At 38.4% G+C, this 16,132-nt stretch overlaps 1 protein-coding gene across 6 annotated transcripts in view; it reads left to right on the forward strand.

The window, feature by feature from the left end:
• Nucleotides 1–11,286, forward strand: part of cd247 (CD247 molecule) — a 151,317-nt gene extending 140,031 nt beyond the window's left edge. For all 6 annotated transcript variants that reach the window (XM_072585320.1, XM_072585314.1, XM_072585319.1 and 3 more), the window contains 4 exons: nt 118–150; nt 3,071–3,127; nt 3,787–3,825; nt 8,789–11,286. In XM_072585320.1, coding sequence (XP_072441421.1) covers nt 118–150; nt 3,071–3,127; nt 3,787–3,825; nt 8,789–8,872 — 213 coding nt within the window. In that variant the 3' untranslated portion in view covers nt 8,873–11,286. The remainder of the gene's footprint in view (nt 1–117; nt 151–3,070; nt 3,128–3,786; nt 3,826–8,788) is intronic.
• The last annotated feature ends 4,846 nt before the right edge of the window (nt 11,287–16,132 follow it).

A 16,132-nucleotide genomic window follows, 5' to 3' on the forward strand; every position in this document is an offset into this window, starting at 1 on the left:
CTCATCATGGTTGTCAGGAAGTTGAAAGCCTCATTTGATGCATGAAAAAGATTAACTTTTGTTTTAAAACAAGATGCTATAAAATTATCATCATTCATTGTTCTTTTTCTCTAACAGAGAGAAGGTGCTGCCTATAATGACACTTATTCCGTAAGTACTATACGGCTTTAACAAATTAGCCATGATTATCCAATTAACCAGAGGAAATGGGTGAGATCCTTAATGAGTACTTTACATCAGTATTCACTAAAGAGAGGGAAGTGAGGAATGTTGAAGTTAGGAAAAGATATGTTAATACTCTTGAGCAGGTCAACATAAGGAAGGAAGATATGTTGGATGTCTTGAAATGCATTAAGGTAGGCAAATTCCCGGGGTAAGATGGGATCTATCCCTGGATACTGTGGGTGGCAAGTAAGGAAAGTTAACTGGGCTTTAACAGATAGCTTTGCATCCTCTTTCAGCTCAGGCACGGTTAGAGGACTGGAGAATGGTTAATGTTCCTTTGTTTAAGAAGGAAAACAGAAATAATCCAGATAATTACAGGCCAGTGAGCCAGTGGTGGGGAAGCTGTTGGAGAAGGTACTGAGAGACAGGATTTATTCACATTTGGTAGTGAAAGGACTTGTTAATGATTGGCAGCAGGGATTTATGTGGGGAAGATCATGTCTCACCAACATGGTTGAGTTTGTTTGGAGAAGGGAAGGGTAGTGAATGTTGTCTACATGGACTTAGTAAGGTATTTGCTAAGGCTAGTACAGAAGGTAGAGTCTCATGGGTTGCAGGGTGTGCTGGCTAGATGGATACAGTATTGGCATGGACATAGAAGACAGAGAGTAGCGGTGAAGGGAGCTTTCTGAATGGATACCAGTAACTAGTAGTTTTCCACAGAAATCAGTGTTAGGACCTTTGTTGTTCATAATATATATAAAAGAACTGGAGAAAGATGTAGTGGGCTGATTAGTAAGTTTGCAGATGACACCAAAATTGGAGAAGTTGCAGATAGTGAGGAGAATTGTCAGAGGATACGGCAGGATTTGGATAGATTGCAGATTTGGATTGAGAAATAGCAGATGGAGTTTAGTCCTGACAAATGTGAGGTGATGCATTTTGTAAGAGCAAATTCAGATATGAATTATACAATAAATGGCAGAACCCTCAGGAGTATTGACATAGAGAGGGATCTAGGTATAAGGTCCAGAGATCCCTGGAAGTAGCAACACAAGTGGGTAAGGTGGTCCAGAAGGCTTGCCTTCATCAGCCAGGCTATCAAATATAACAGTTGACAAGTTATGATACGGTCGTATAAAACACATTTGGAATATTGCATGTAGTTCTGGTTCCAACACTACCAGAAGGATGTGGATGCTTTGGAGAGGGTGCAGAGAAGGTTTACCAGGATGTTGCCTGGTCTGGAAGGTTTTAGTTATGGGGAGAGGTTGGGAATCTCGGACTCTTTTCACTGGAAAGGTGTAAGGGACAACCTGGTAAAGGTCTACAAAATTATGAGAGACACAGATAGGGTGGTATTTCCCATGGTGGAAGGGTCAACTACAAGAGGGCACAGGTTCAAGGTGAGAGGGGCAAGTTTAGGGAGAAGTGCAGGGTAAATGTTTCAGCCAGAGAGTGGAGGGTGTTAGAATACATTGCCAGTGAACATGATGGAAACAGGCACATTAACAATGTTTGAGGTGGATCTTGATAGACACATGAACAGGAAATGAACAGAGGGATAGAAACCATGGATGGGCAATAAGTAGTGAGCCTAAATGAGGATTAGGAATTGGCACAGGCTTGGTAAGCCGAGAGGCCTGTTCTTGTGCTATATTGTATCGTATATTATTTCTTTTCCCCCTGTTGAGGAATGATTACAACTCATATTTTTAAAACATAACTGTACTTCGTTGGCACAAAGTGTTCAGATACAACTGAATCATCTGCTATGGAATTTGATAGACTTCTAATGACCATGTGCTGCTGAATTGTAAATAATGAGAAACAGCAACATCTTCTATCCTTGGATTGTATACACATGATCCCATGTAATGGCAGATATGTTTACAATTTGATTAAATGGAGTATGGTTTGACTTTGATGTAAAAATATTAACCACCATATAGGCCCCTGAGGTGAGTGCAGATATTGCACCTTGAAGAACTTACCCCAATGGCATTCTGATAATTATAGGGTAAGACAGAGGCCGTGAGTAATGCATTTGTCCTACTGAATTTATTGTCAATGTTTCCCAGCCAACAATCAGATTGGGAGGTTACTTAGCTCATGGATAGGAAGGCACGTGTGGGAAGCGTAGTAACATTGGGAGAGTGAAGATGATTGATGGATTTGTATTGGGGAAAGATGATCTTAAGAGCTTATGGTTTAAGGAAATTGTGAGGAAAAGGTTATGGACGGGTTGAAGAGACTGTGTGGCGTGGAGAGATCCAATGATGGTTGACGAGAGTACAGAATGTGGGTGATTGTGGGGTGATTAGGTTGGGTTGCTTTCCACTATATACTCAAGTGCTGGAGAGATACTTATCTCTGGATCTGTTAATTCACTTGTCTCTTCAGCTGCAGGATTCTGGGAAATTCAACCAGCAGCTATTAAATGTATAATTGTTGAAATTGAAGTATTCAATCTGATGAGTTGATCTGAATAAATGAACTTCTCATGCGAGGTTAATGCTGGTGTCCCAGACCCTTTGCCATTGAACCTGGATGTGGGTTGATTTGAGGCAGGATAGAATTGGGTAGATGTTTGAACATTTAACTAAAGTCTTCCATCCAACTTGCTCAAAAAAAACCTCTTAATTCTATTGACACTTGTAGCAATATTCCTTATTAACTTTAAGTCAGCCAGTTGTCTGCAGCATCTAGGAAGGGTCATGGACGAATGCTTGTGACTTGTGACCATGTTAGAGGGAGGTGCTGAATAAAGTTCTATGGAACAAAACCCAGCTTGCATCTTATTTGCACATCCTTTAATAACTAAATAGAAAACCATAATGACTGGTGCATTCATTTGTAATTAAACAGCATTTCAACTGAAGATCAAAATTTATTTTGATTTCAGAAACTGAATCCTAAGAACAGAAGTGAGCCTTATGGTGAACTCAAACCAACTCAGCAGGTATGATATGAGCGTACTGATCCTATCCACAGATTACTGTAATCTGTCCCGTTATAAATGTATACTTTTACTTGTGTTACACATAAAATACTCTATCGATTGTTCAGTACTGTAAAAGTTAGTGTAATCAGGTCTGATCGTGCATATCTTGCTTTGGGTATATGTTACAAACTGAGTAAGCTGAACAGAAGTGCTAGATTTGGAAGGAATAAATTATTTTAGTGTCAAAGGCGGCAGTTTTAATTTGTCTGGTAACTGGATAAAAATTGCAAATCTGAATGATCTACATCTCCAGTACAAATGCTACACAGATCATTGTCTCCTGCGCAGGTAATGTTCAGGGTTTATACACATACATACCCCCTTATTACATGCATATACAATCTGCAGAGTCATCCAAATTAGAAACATCCTGGAGTTACACTGTGGAATGCCAGCTCAATAAGATAATTATATTATCCAAAGACTTTGCCTGTCCTTCAGTCTAACTATTTGATATATGCTCACAGCATGCAATGTGTTGCTTACAGGGAAGGACTTGGAAAACCTATCGTTAAATGTGTTCGCATGAAATTTAGCACAGACAGTTAGCGAAGTACCTAAAAATATATGTAGTAGGGATGAATGAATTAATCAACATGTATGTTTTTCTTCCCCAGCCCAAGCGAAGAGGCAAAGGAGGGAATGACATTTACCAGGTAAGAAAGTAATGAGTGGAGTTACTATCTTTTAAACATGAGATATGAGTGATGTAAACCAGTAAGCCTCCCTTCCATCTTCTATTATATATCAACTTGTCTTAACCTGTATCATCCCGTTCACCCAGAATCCAGGTGCTTTCTGACTGATACATGCTCTGAGTTGAACTACACTTCAATCATAAAATTCTAATCCTCATTTCAAATTTCTCCTTAACCTCGCAACTCCCAAGCTCTTTAACCTTATACAGCTCTACAATTTCCAGAAGCTTTTGTATCCCTGTCCTGCCTTTAATTACTGAGTCCCTAAATTTTGGAAACTCATAGACCTCTGCAAATTTGCTCTTTAAGAGCTCTTCAAACCAATATTTAGGTCATCTGAATAAATGGCCTGGATGTCTGAAGACCAGACAGTCCTTGGAGCAGTATCGATTGAAATTGTACTTTAAAATGATATGGAATCTCTGATGCAATTAATTGTGGGAAATTGAAACTTTCGATGAACAATTCCCCTGCATCTGGAACCCTCTGAAAAAGCCCCTTAATATCAGAGATTTGAGGATTCTGACTCATTAAACTTAATGTTTCGCAAGGAAAGGTTAAAGGATTCAAATCCTACCCCTGAGTAACTATTAAACTGAGTCACTGTCTCACAACCCCCTGAGTTAGCCTAACAACAAACCCCCACATCCCATCCACCACTACCACTGCCAGGAATAACACTGACCCCTCCTTGCCCCAACCAGTACTTTGAGCTATCCTAAGCACTTATCCACTTTCCTGGCCTCCTACCAACCTGGCTTCCAGCTCTGATGAGAAATTCATGGCCAATATCTCCTTAAATGATGTGCCAAATTCTAGTTGATAATGTTCCAGTGAAGTTCCTGAGAATATTTGACTATGTTAAAGGCAGTATACCACTCCAACATTTTGCTGTTACAGACAGCACATACAATTCACATACACAAATTCTGGAAAATGTTTCCACTTTTGTAAAGGATGGGTAATCTAGAAGCCTTTAATGGAAATCTGTTTGGTTAGGCCATTTAGTCCCCAACAGTTCTTTCACTTTTTTGAGAAATATGGCCGTACTTGGGGTTAACTCCACATGCCATCTTTTCTTATTTTCCATGGTACCGTTGGCTAACAAAATTTTAAAACTAAAGGTTGATAGATGTAACAATAAATTCAGCACCAATTGCCATTGCAGAAAAGCACCCGGCCCATATCTCTCCAAACCCTTCATATTCATATACCCATCCAAATGCCTCTTAAATGTCGCAATTGTACCAGCCTCCACCACTTCCTCTGGCAGCTCATTCCATACACGTACCAACCTGTGAGTAAAAAAGTTGCCCCTTAGGTCTCTTTTATATCTTTCCCCTCTCAACCTAAACCTATGCCCCCTACTTCTAGACTCCCCAGCCCCAGGGAAAAGACTTTGTCTATTTACCCTATCCATGCCCCTCATAATTTTGTAAACCTCTATTAGGTCACCCCTCAGGTTCCGACGCTCCAGGGAAAACAGCCCCAGCCTGTTCAGCCTCTCTCTATAGCTCAGATCCTCCAACCCTGAGAACATCCTTGTAAATCTTTTCTGAACCCTTTCAAGTTTCACAACATCTTTCTGATAGGAAGGAGACCAGAATTGCATGCAATATTCCAACAGTGGCCTAACCAATTCAAAGGGTAGTGTTGTTCTTTCCAGTGTCCTGGCCAATATATATCCCTCTTTTGTTATTATTTATTGTGTATTTACTTATCTTTATCCCCCTACCAGTATCATGGAAATAGGTCATTAATCTTCACCCTACAAACGGTTCGTGGGATAGTTAGAATTAGTAAGGACAGTTTTGCCCATCTGACAGACTGGAAAACCAGGGACAATTCCACACCCCAGAAGTCATTTGCAGGGAAACACTGGCTGGATTATACCCCTCAAAGGATATCTGGTCGGCATGGATGGGTTGGACCGAAGGGTCTGTTTCCATGCTGTACATCTCTCTCTAAAAAAGAGTTTCAAATTTCTACCACTCTTTATATGTTGGAGGCAACTCCTAATTCACCCCTGTGAAGTACAGCACTAATCTCTAGATAATGTGCCCTTGATCTAGACATTTAACTAAGCAGCTACCCGGTCGATCCCTTCACATCTGGGAACCTTTTCTTTATTCTTTCACGGGATGTAGATGTCATTGGCAACACCATCAGTTCTTGTCCATCTTGATCTTAAAGAGAGGTGCTTGTTATTTCAGGGCTTAGTTGAGAATCAAACACATGACTGTGGGTCTGCAGTCACATGTAGGCCAGATCAGGTAAGGCTGTCAGATGTGCCTCCCTGAAAGACATTAGTGAACCAGATGGGGTTTTACAACAATTGAAAGTTTCATGGTCACCATTGCTGAGACTATGTTTCAATCCCAGATAAATTAACTTAACTTAAATTCCAGCAGCTTCCATAGTGGGATTTGAACCCTTGATCACAGAATCTGGGCCCTTAGAGTTATGAGTTCAGTGACATTACCACTACCCCATCATCTAACCAAGCATGGGATTCGATCGGCTTCAATTGTAGCCACATTTCTATGGGGCATTTTATCAAATTGCTTCTGGAAGCAAAGTAACTAAAAATCTTAGAAATTCTCCTGTTTATTAATGTGGTCACCCCTTCATAACTTTTATTCAGATTCATCAGGCATCTCCTACTGTTTCAATCCAGGCTGATTCTCTCTGGTCAGCTGAAAATTTCGAAGAGGTCAGATTTTAGACAACTGGTTTTTCACTGCCTCATTTCTTAAGGACTGACACAATTTTCAATCTAAATTCACAGTTTCCAAATTGACTGAACTTTGGTAATGTTAGGACACCTGCAATTTTCACCTTTATTTGAAACCCTTTGATATAATCATCTGGTGCTGACATCTGTGACTTTTCTAGTGTCATTATAGTCTTCAATATTGCTATTTTACTTACTTTTTAAATCACTGATTCAAGCTTATCTTTCTTTAATATCTGGTAGATTCAACTGTTTTTCCACCGTCAGTTCTGATGATACAAATAAATTATTCAGTTTGTTCACCATTTCACTGACAATATCACCGTTATCACTTTCCAAGGGATCCATATTGCTAGCAACCATTTTCTTTTTCCTGATGATTATTGAACATTTTTGTGTTGAACTTGGATATCCATTGCATTTTTTTCATACCCCCTTTCTGTAGCTGTATACATTGTGTCGTCCTTTGCACCTTTCCAATTGACCAGGCTTTTGTTTTGCAGTTTTAAGTGATTTTTCTTTTAGTTTTATGTTGTCTCTTACTGCTGTAGTTTTGTGTGTTTCCCCAAGCTTTAGTGCATCCTGTGGCATGTAGTCCTGGACTTTGGAATCTGCCAGTCTGCAACACTCAGTCAGGGTCTACGTTTTCAACTGGAAAACCAACAAGTTTCAGGCAGACAACGACTGTCTTTCATTATGTTGATGGTCTTCCAGGCAAAGTCAGTGTTTGTCTCAGTGTGCGTCCCAAGAAACAGACCATACAGCACCGAGTCCTGAGTCACAGAGCTGCTCAGGACAAACACTGAATCTTTCTCTAGACTTCCTTTGCTTAGGCACATTTCAGAAGGAAATGTGTGACAGTCTTTAAGCCCTGTAACCACTTCAAGGGCAGCATGCAGTAGTGCAGAGAGCCTGGGCATGCATAAAGGATCTAACCATCAGTCAAGTGATTTCTTGGTGCTTGTTGAAAAGTTCTGGCAAATGATTTTCACAGTCTGCTCAGGGAACCACATGACAGGATGCACCCTCTCCTTTTCCTGCTGGGTCTCAAGGACACGACATGCTGACCACTTCCTGATGTACTTGTGGTCAAAGGTGTTTTTCCACCCCAGTACTGGTGTCAATGGTGAATAAAATGGAACTTGCCTTTCTCATATTACTCTTAGTGATCTGTTCACCTTCCTAACTTGTTTGTCCTTATGCCAATTTGTATGTGGATCAGGTAATAACTCAAGAGTTTTCCGTTCTCAAAATCCTGTTCTTTAATTTAATTCCCATTTTCTGGCATCCTTGACATTTGGTTCATATTTCAGGCAGCCTGCCATCTTTAAATGTAACAAATACATCAATGTTGTTGGACAGGATTAGTTTCTATGATTCCTCACCCTCTGAAGGTGACCTTCCCCCATTACACGGCATATTATTGTTATGGCAACTCTATTCAAAACCTGCACCTCTCCAAGAGATATGTCTGAAGTCTGGAGTAAACTGCCTAGATACTGCTTCCCTTCCTTATGCCAACTTGCAGTCCAGTCCAATGATTCATAAGCTAGAGATTCGAGATGGAGACGTTTATCATAGGTGTGTTCACTTTTTAGTATTGCTATTCACAAAGTCAACCACATCATCCTCCAGCCACACAATCTGCTTAACCAATCCTTGGTCTGTTATTTATGTCCACTTCACAGTTTGTTACATCTGTTCATTAACACGTTTTAAGTCCTCAACTTGGTCAAAATCTTGAAATACTAATCAGTGAACCAATACTTACAAAGGGAATAAAACAGCATCTTCTTGCCTGTTCATACTAAACTTCTGACTTATGCACTCTCTGCTGCATCACTGTTCAACACTGTTCACCTTTATAAAAGGTGGATTAAAAATTTTGTCATGAGCATCACTGTTCAACAGTGATGCTCATGACAATTTTTAATCCACCTTTTATAAAGAAAAATTAAAAATAGAAACAACTTAAAGCAATGTTCTGTAATGCTGTGCTTTGGCAGGCTGTTATATGCATAAGAATTATCTGCTGAAAGATCAGGTATCCCTGACCAACTTTCTCTGCAAGGCTGGATTTCTTGAAAGGTGCCATGGTATTATTTCTGCAGAGCGAAATGTATTTCGGGAAATAAATTCCTTTTGATATACCCAATGAGCTAAGAATCTCATGGAACTATTTTGCAGGGACTGAGTGCAGCTACGCAGGACACATATGACCATCTGCAAATGCAGCAATTACCAGCTGTGCCTCCACCCCCTCGTCGCTGAGATTGATGTTCGAACACCATGAATACCTTTAGGATTAACTCCACTCTACATGCACCAAAGTTAATGCTGTTTTGGGAAGTGTTCTTGAAAAATCCAGTTCTTTAAAAAACATTTGCATGATTTAAAAATATCACCATAAAGGCAACACTCTGAGTGATGGTTTCAATGACTGAAATTTTATTTTCCTCTATGGATCATTTGTTTTGATTGAGGTTTTTCAGGTAGTATGAAATAGATTAAGTCTACACACATCTTTGAAAGTTTTTTTGGTTATATTTTTGCATAGGCTTACTGAATCTATGCAATATGAAAGAATAAAGGAAACAAATATAACTAAATGGAAATAGGTATTTTAAATGATAAATGGCCTCTAACTGGACAAAATGTAAAGAGATAGTATCAAAATAGAATTAGGGTTTTCAATCCTTTTTCTGAAAACTAATTAAAATTCAATCTGAACAGGCATATTTGCATTAGTTTTGTATTAAAACACCTACAGATAAGGAGTCGTGTAAATATCATTAGAAATGCAAAATAACATGATCGTTTTAACTGTAAACATTTTGTTTTAGCTGTCCACTGAATTCTTACACTTCAATGAGATTGTAGAAGTTGCGGTAATATTGTTTGAGATTAGGTTTTTAGATGTTACCTGGCAGTATCTAGTCTCACTTTTCTTGTTGAAACAAAGCGAAGTGCTTGGGTTGAGAAGCAAAGCATAATTTACCCAGAGTCTTCTAAATGTTAACATTGTTAAATACAAAATACATCATGATTATTTCTAAGCAAATGATTTCAGCACATACAGGTATTCATTTAGGGCTAAACATTCTGATAAAGCTTTTAGTTTGGCTAGAAATTTAAAAGTTAATTTTAAATCCCTCCATTATTTCAATATTTAGGCTTTGATCTTAGCTTACAAAGCAAAAAAATATATACGACACGAACATACATTTTAATGAAAATATATTTATTCAAAATTAGATGATCAGGGATATTCCAAAATGAAGAAAAAGCAAAGTAATAATCATTTGAGATCACCCAAAGTTTTCAGGGTTGTGTTCCTTTATACTGTATTAAGTTTTTTTGTTTCTCATGGTCTTTGGCCAAGTTTTGTAGTTGCTGCCCATGTATCCAATACAGGAATGGCTACTTAGCTCATGCGAGTGTCACTTTTTAAAAATGAGTTATCAAGATCCAAAATATACTGTCTGAAAAGGTTGCAAAAGCAGAGCCAATAATGACTTTCACAAATATTTACTTGGAAGGGAAAGACATCAGTGTTATTAAGAGGTGGTGAAGCAGGATTGCTCTTTCAAACAACTGCTACAGGGTATAATAGACTGGGGTTGTTTTCCTTGGAACTGGCAGGGTTGATAGAAATTTATTTTAGGTGTACAAAATGATGACCTCCCTAGATAGAGTGGAAAGAAAGACTTATTTTTCTCACTAGAGAGGACATTAATGAATAACATTGTCTTAAAGTAATTGGCAAAAGCATTAAAGGATGGTTGAAGGGAATGCTTTTCACCCAAAGGGAAATTGGGAGTATGGAACCCACTGTATGAAAGAGTCAACAATGTAGAAATCCTTATTGCACTTAAATAATTTTTCAATATGCACTTGAAGTTCCATAGGTTACAGGTTAACAGATTAAGAGCTAGAAAGTGAGATTAGGCCAAATGGGTCTTTTTCTTCCTGTCAGGATCAACATGATGTGCCTAATGTGCTGTTAATTTCCTATGTTTCTTACAAGCACGCTTTGACTGAAGTCCTCCTTCTGTGCATTAAAATTCAATTATTATTGTGGTTACATTAACGATTAAAGCAAAGTTACAAAGCTTCAGTTTCTGCATGTGGGTAACATTTTCATAAGAACAAACTGACTCAACTACAGCTCCTACTAATTACCTTGATGTCCATTAACCAACATTGTTTCATTTACTATCCTGGAAATAAGGTCTTGTTTGCCGAGTAAAGTAGCTTCCTTTATTGTCTAAAAATTACACCTAATTCACCATAATCTTAATTGTATTTTGAATGCACAGTCAAAAAAAAGTTTGTTATAAAGTAATATATTCACGAACAAACTAAATAACACATTATTAGGCTGTGCAATTAGTTTCTAGTTTTGAAATGAATGCACTACCTGAAGGTCTATAAAAGGAAATGAACTGATAATCTTCCTTCTCAAGAAATGTAACTCGCTGTTTGATTGTTACAATTTGAACAAATAATCCAGGAGGCAATTTGTTAACTTATTTTGAATGTGGGCCTAACTGATGAGATTTTTTTTGCTTTGTTTTATGGTTGTTTAAAGGAAATTTTAACCATTGTTCACTTTACAATTTCATGTATTTAAGATGTAATGTTGTCTGTAATGCCTGTCTATTTTTCTGTATTAAATAGTAGTTATCAAGGTTTATTTGTATATTCATAATCTTTTGATTCTTTAGCCCTAGGGCAGTTTAGTGGGAGAATCCTTCTTTGTGAAGCCCAGTGGCTTTTCCATCAGTAGACAAAACCACACCAAAATTGATATAATTTTGAGAACAGTTAGAGTAATAAAAGGATGCTCGATAGTAAATTAATCATGAGCGAAGAAAGCATTACCGCAAGAGGATGTATTATAAATAGATGCATTTACACTGAATAGTTTAAATTCTGAAATAGACAAGATGCAAACAACATAAGCTTGACAGCTTTGAAAAATCACAATTTCAGTTTGCATCTTAATCTTCTGTAAGAATGAGAAGGGAAACAGTTAGCTTGGTGTCATCAATAATCCCTTGGTGGCATCAATAATGCACAAAAGCTGACTAGTTCATTTGTTCTGTTAGGTAATTGGACAAGCCAAATATCAGCTAACAGTATAAAATATAAATATGAAACAAGATGGACCACCAAGCCTTTAAGTTATAATAAATTAGAAATGAAGACCAGTGAAGAGGACATTTGGTTGGGCACATAGAGTCAAAGAAATGCACAGCACGGAAACAGACCCTTCAGTCCAACCCGTCCATATCGACCAGATATCCCAACCCAATCTAGTCCCACCTGCCAGCACCTGGCCCATATCCCTCCAAACCCTTCCTATTCATATACCCATCCAAATACCTCTTAAATGTTGCAATTGGACCAGCCTCCACCACATCCTCTGGCAGCTCATTCCATACACATACCACCCTCTGCGTGAAACAGTTGCCATGTAAGTCTCTTTTATATCTTTCCCCTCTCACCCTAAACCTGTGCCCTCTAATTCTGCACTCCCCAACCCCAAGGAAAAGACTTTGTCTATTTACCCTATCCATGCCCTCATAATTTTGTAAACCTCTATAAGGTCACCCCTCAGCCTTCGACGCTCCAGGGAAAACAGCCCCAGCCTGTTCAGCCTCTCCCTATAGCTCAAATCCTCCAACCCTGGCAACATCCTTGTAAATTGTTTCTGAACCCTTTCAAGTTTCATAACATCTTTCTGATAGGAAGGAGACCAGAATTGCACGCATTATTCCAACAGTGGCCTATCCAATGTCCTGTACAGCCGCAACATGACCTCCCAACTCCTGTACTCAATACTTAAGCAGCTTGTCCTTGACACTCTTCCTGCCAGGCTGATGTTGTAACTGTAAAGCTGGAGACAATAAATCTTTTCATTAAGAGCTCCATGACAAACATACATATGAACCAAGAACAGGAATAGGCCATTCAGGCCCTTGAGAGTGCTCTTCCTTTCATTAAGCTTCCATCAACAAGCTTACAAGATGATCAGAGGAATAGGTAGGGTGGACAGTGAAAGCCTTTTTCCTTGGCTAGCACGCAGGGACATTGCTTTAAACTGAGGGGTGATAGATGTAAGAGACATGTCAGAGGTAGGTTCTTTATTTAGAGAGTAGTAAGGACATGGAACAGTAGTAGACTTGCCAACTTTAAGTGGTCATTGGATAAATATATGTATGATAATAGAATAGTGTAGGTTAGATGGGCTTCAGATCGGTTTCACAGGACGGCACAACGTCGAAGGCTGAAGGGCCTGTACTGCACTGTATTGTTCTATGTTCTATAAACTGGCTGCTCTGATTGTAATGTCTTATCCACATTCCCATTGATCCCTGATAATCTTTCAACCCATTGCTTAACAAGAATCTAGAAAGTCGACATTAAAAGTATTCAAGGATTCTGCTTACACCACTTCTTCAGGAAGAAAGTTCCAGTCAAGATACTCCAAAACTACTTCACTTAACCTCTGTTATAAATGGACAAGCCCAATTCTTAAAGTGTACCCTTCTTCATAATTTGCTAACAAGAGGAAACATCATCTCTGCATGTACTGTCAAAACCCTTAGGATTTTGTTTCAATAAAGTCATCTCTTACTCTTCAAAATTCTCGTGGATACAAGATCAGCCCGTCTAAACCTTCCTTATGACACAGCCTACCCATTCCAGTTTAGTTTGTTCGTATTGGTTTAGTCAACCATTTCTGAATTGCCTCCGATGCATTTACATCATTCCTTTGATTAAGGTGACCAATCCTGTGCACAGTACTCCAGCTGCAGACTCAGTAGTGCCCCTTATAACTGAAGCGTTATCTCCTTAATCTGTATTCAAATAAGTTGGATAAGTTATAAGATTCCAATAATTATTTGTGTCTACAAACTAACCTTTTGTGATTCGTACATAAGGAGACCTAGTTCCCTCTGCATCCAGAGTTCTGTAATCCCTCACAATTTAGTTTATTTATTTGCGGCCAAAATGGACAATTTTATATTTCCAACATTATAATTAATTTGCCGCATCTTTCCCTTCCCAGTTAACCTACCTTCATGTTTTTGTCATCACTTTGTGCCTTCTTCACAAGTTACTTTCCTATCAGCAAATTTGGCAACCACACCTTCATCTCTTCATTTAATTCATTTATATAAACTGTAAACAATTGAGGTCCCAGCACCAATCCCTGTGATGCTCCACTAGTAACATCTTGCCAGCATGAAAAAGACCAATTTACACCTACTCTCTGCTTCTAACTAATGAGCCAATTCTTACTTTGGAAGCTCTAGATCAATCCACATATAAGAAACTGCTCTGAAAATGCTGCTCATAATTTAATAGCTGTGACCAAAACAAAAACAATCTATCTCCGAATATTAAAGGTTGGGTCCTTCAAATAAATTCCAGGATCTACATCTCTATCATTGCCTAAACTAATAAGTCCTTCCTTGGTCATATTCTATCTGCATATCAAATCTCACCTGTGTTCCAAGTTTTTTAAAAATCTATTTCTTTATTTTTGTGATGTGTTACTTTCAGACAAATCATCTGCAACAGTGGAGAAAAGGTAAGAACACATTTATAAAGGGAGTTACAAATGTAGCTAAATCATTGTGGAATGTTATTGTTATTTGCTGTTGTCATCGTCATTATTGTCAGCTCCTTGAAATGAGAATGAAGTTTGCCAGGCTTCATGAATTATCCCCTCAGGATAATGCATTAGGCCAATGCTGGAGCAATAGGTGATGTGCATATCCTTCCAGTCACTGAGGTGCCAGCGCTTGGATCAGTTTCCATGTTGTCTTATATTTACCTTAATGAGAACAAAGTGTGTGTTTCTGATGGGAAGTCCATGATCATTTCAGAGGAGGCAGAAACTGTTAATATTTGATTTCCAGACTTCTTTCCTGAAGTTGTCTTTCCAGACAGGAATTGCATTCAATTCTAGCATTAAAATTTGCCAGTGGAATCTGTTTTGTTTTGGGGTGGCTATCCATACAGAATACAGATCCATATAAAAGAGGTCCTTGTCTTGTCAGGAGAATTGGGAGTGAAGCATAAGCAATGATGATTGTGACCCACTGGTTGCCATCAAGCTGAAGGCATAGAGTCATGAGCCATTCATTACATCCAATTGGCCATTATATTAGCAAACAAACATGCTTGATGACCTTTCATGCCCTTCCTCATTAAGAATCCACCTACTTCAAACATATTCAGACTCTGTTTCCAATGCTTTTTCAGGAAAAGAGCTTCAAAGACTCTCAAACCTCAGAAGATTCTCTTTACCAATATTATTTTTCAAAAATTATCAACTCCTTATTTTTAAGCAGTAGCACACAGTTGTAGATTCTCCTAAAAGTAGAAACATCCTTTCCACCCTGTCAAGACTTGTTACGATGCAAGACTTTGGATGTTTAGATTAAATCACCGTACAAGCCTAGCCTGTTCAAACTTTCCATATAAGATAACCCACTTATTATGGATATTAGTCTCAGAAATCCCCTCTGAATTGCCTCCAACACATTTACATCCTTCCTTTAATAAGGTGATCAATACTGTACACACTATTCCAGATATGGTGTCACAAATGCCCTGCATTTAAGCATAACCTCAGTGTTTTTGCATTCAATGCATCTTGTCACAAAAATTAACATTCTATTAGTGTTCGCAATTACATGCTAAAACCTACATATTAACCTTTGGCAAATCCATGCATTAGGCCACCCAGACCCCTCTGCATATTAGAGCTCTGCAATCTCTCAATTTAGATTACATGCATCCTCTCTATTCTTCCTGCCAAAATGTCCTTTCTTTTCTACATTACGCTCATTTGCCAGATCTTTGCCCATTCATTTACTCTAACTTTTTATAGCCTCATGTTCTTTTCACAATATAATTTCCCACCTATCTTTATGTCACCAACAAATTTAGAAGCACATTTTCAGTCCCTTCATCCAAGCGATTTATTAATATTGTAAGAAGTTGAGGCCCCAGCTTGGTCCCGGTGGCACACCACCCCTTTAATCTTACAACCCAGAAAATTACCTCGAATGCCTGATCTCATAGGAAATATTAGTTGTCTATCCCAATATGGCAAAGGTTATTTTCTGCAATAACCTTTGGCACTTTATCAAATGCCTTCTGGAAATGTCAGCAGAGCACATGCACTGGTTCCCTTTAGCCACAAGACATTACTTCCTTAGAGAACTCTGAATAGATTAACAAAACAATGTTCACTTTACCACATTACCATGACTTTTTCTAAGTTGCCTACTATAATGTCTTTCATAATAGTTTCTAACATCTTTCCTATGACATCTTCTAATCCAATTGGCCTCTAGTTTGTTACTATCTCTCTCCTTTGAAAAACATTTGCTATTTTCCATTCTAATGGAACCTTCCCTGAATCTACAGAATTCAGGAAAATTAAAATTGTGGCATCAACTATCTCGCTTAATCACTTAATTTAAGTTCATTAGTAGTTGGGGCTTA

The sequence above is a fragment of the Chiloscyllium punctatum genome, chromosome 15 (assembly GCF_047496795.1).
Source record: "Chiloscyllium punctatum isolate Juve2018m chromosome 15, sChiPun1.3, whole genome shotgun sequence".
Taxonomy (NCBI): domain Eukaryota; kingdom Metazoa; phylum Chordata; class Chondrichthyes; order Orectolobiformes; family Hemiscylliidae; genus Chiloscyllium; species Chiloscyllium punctatum.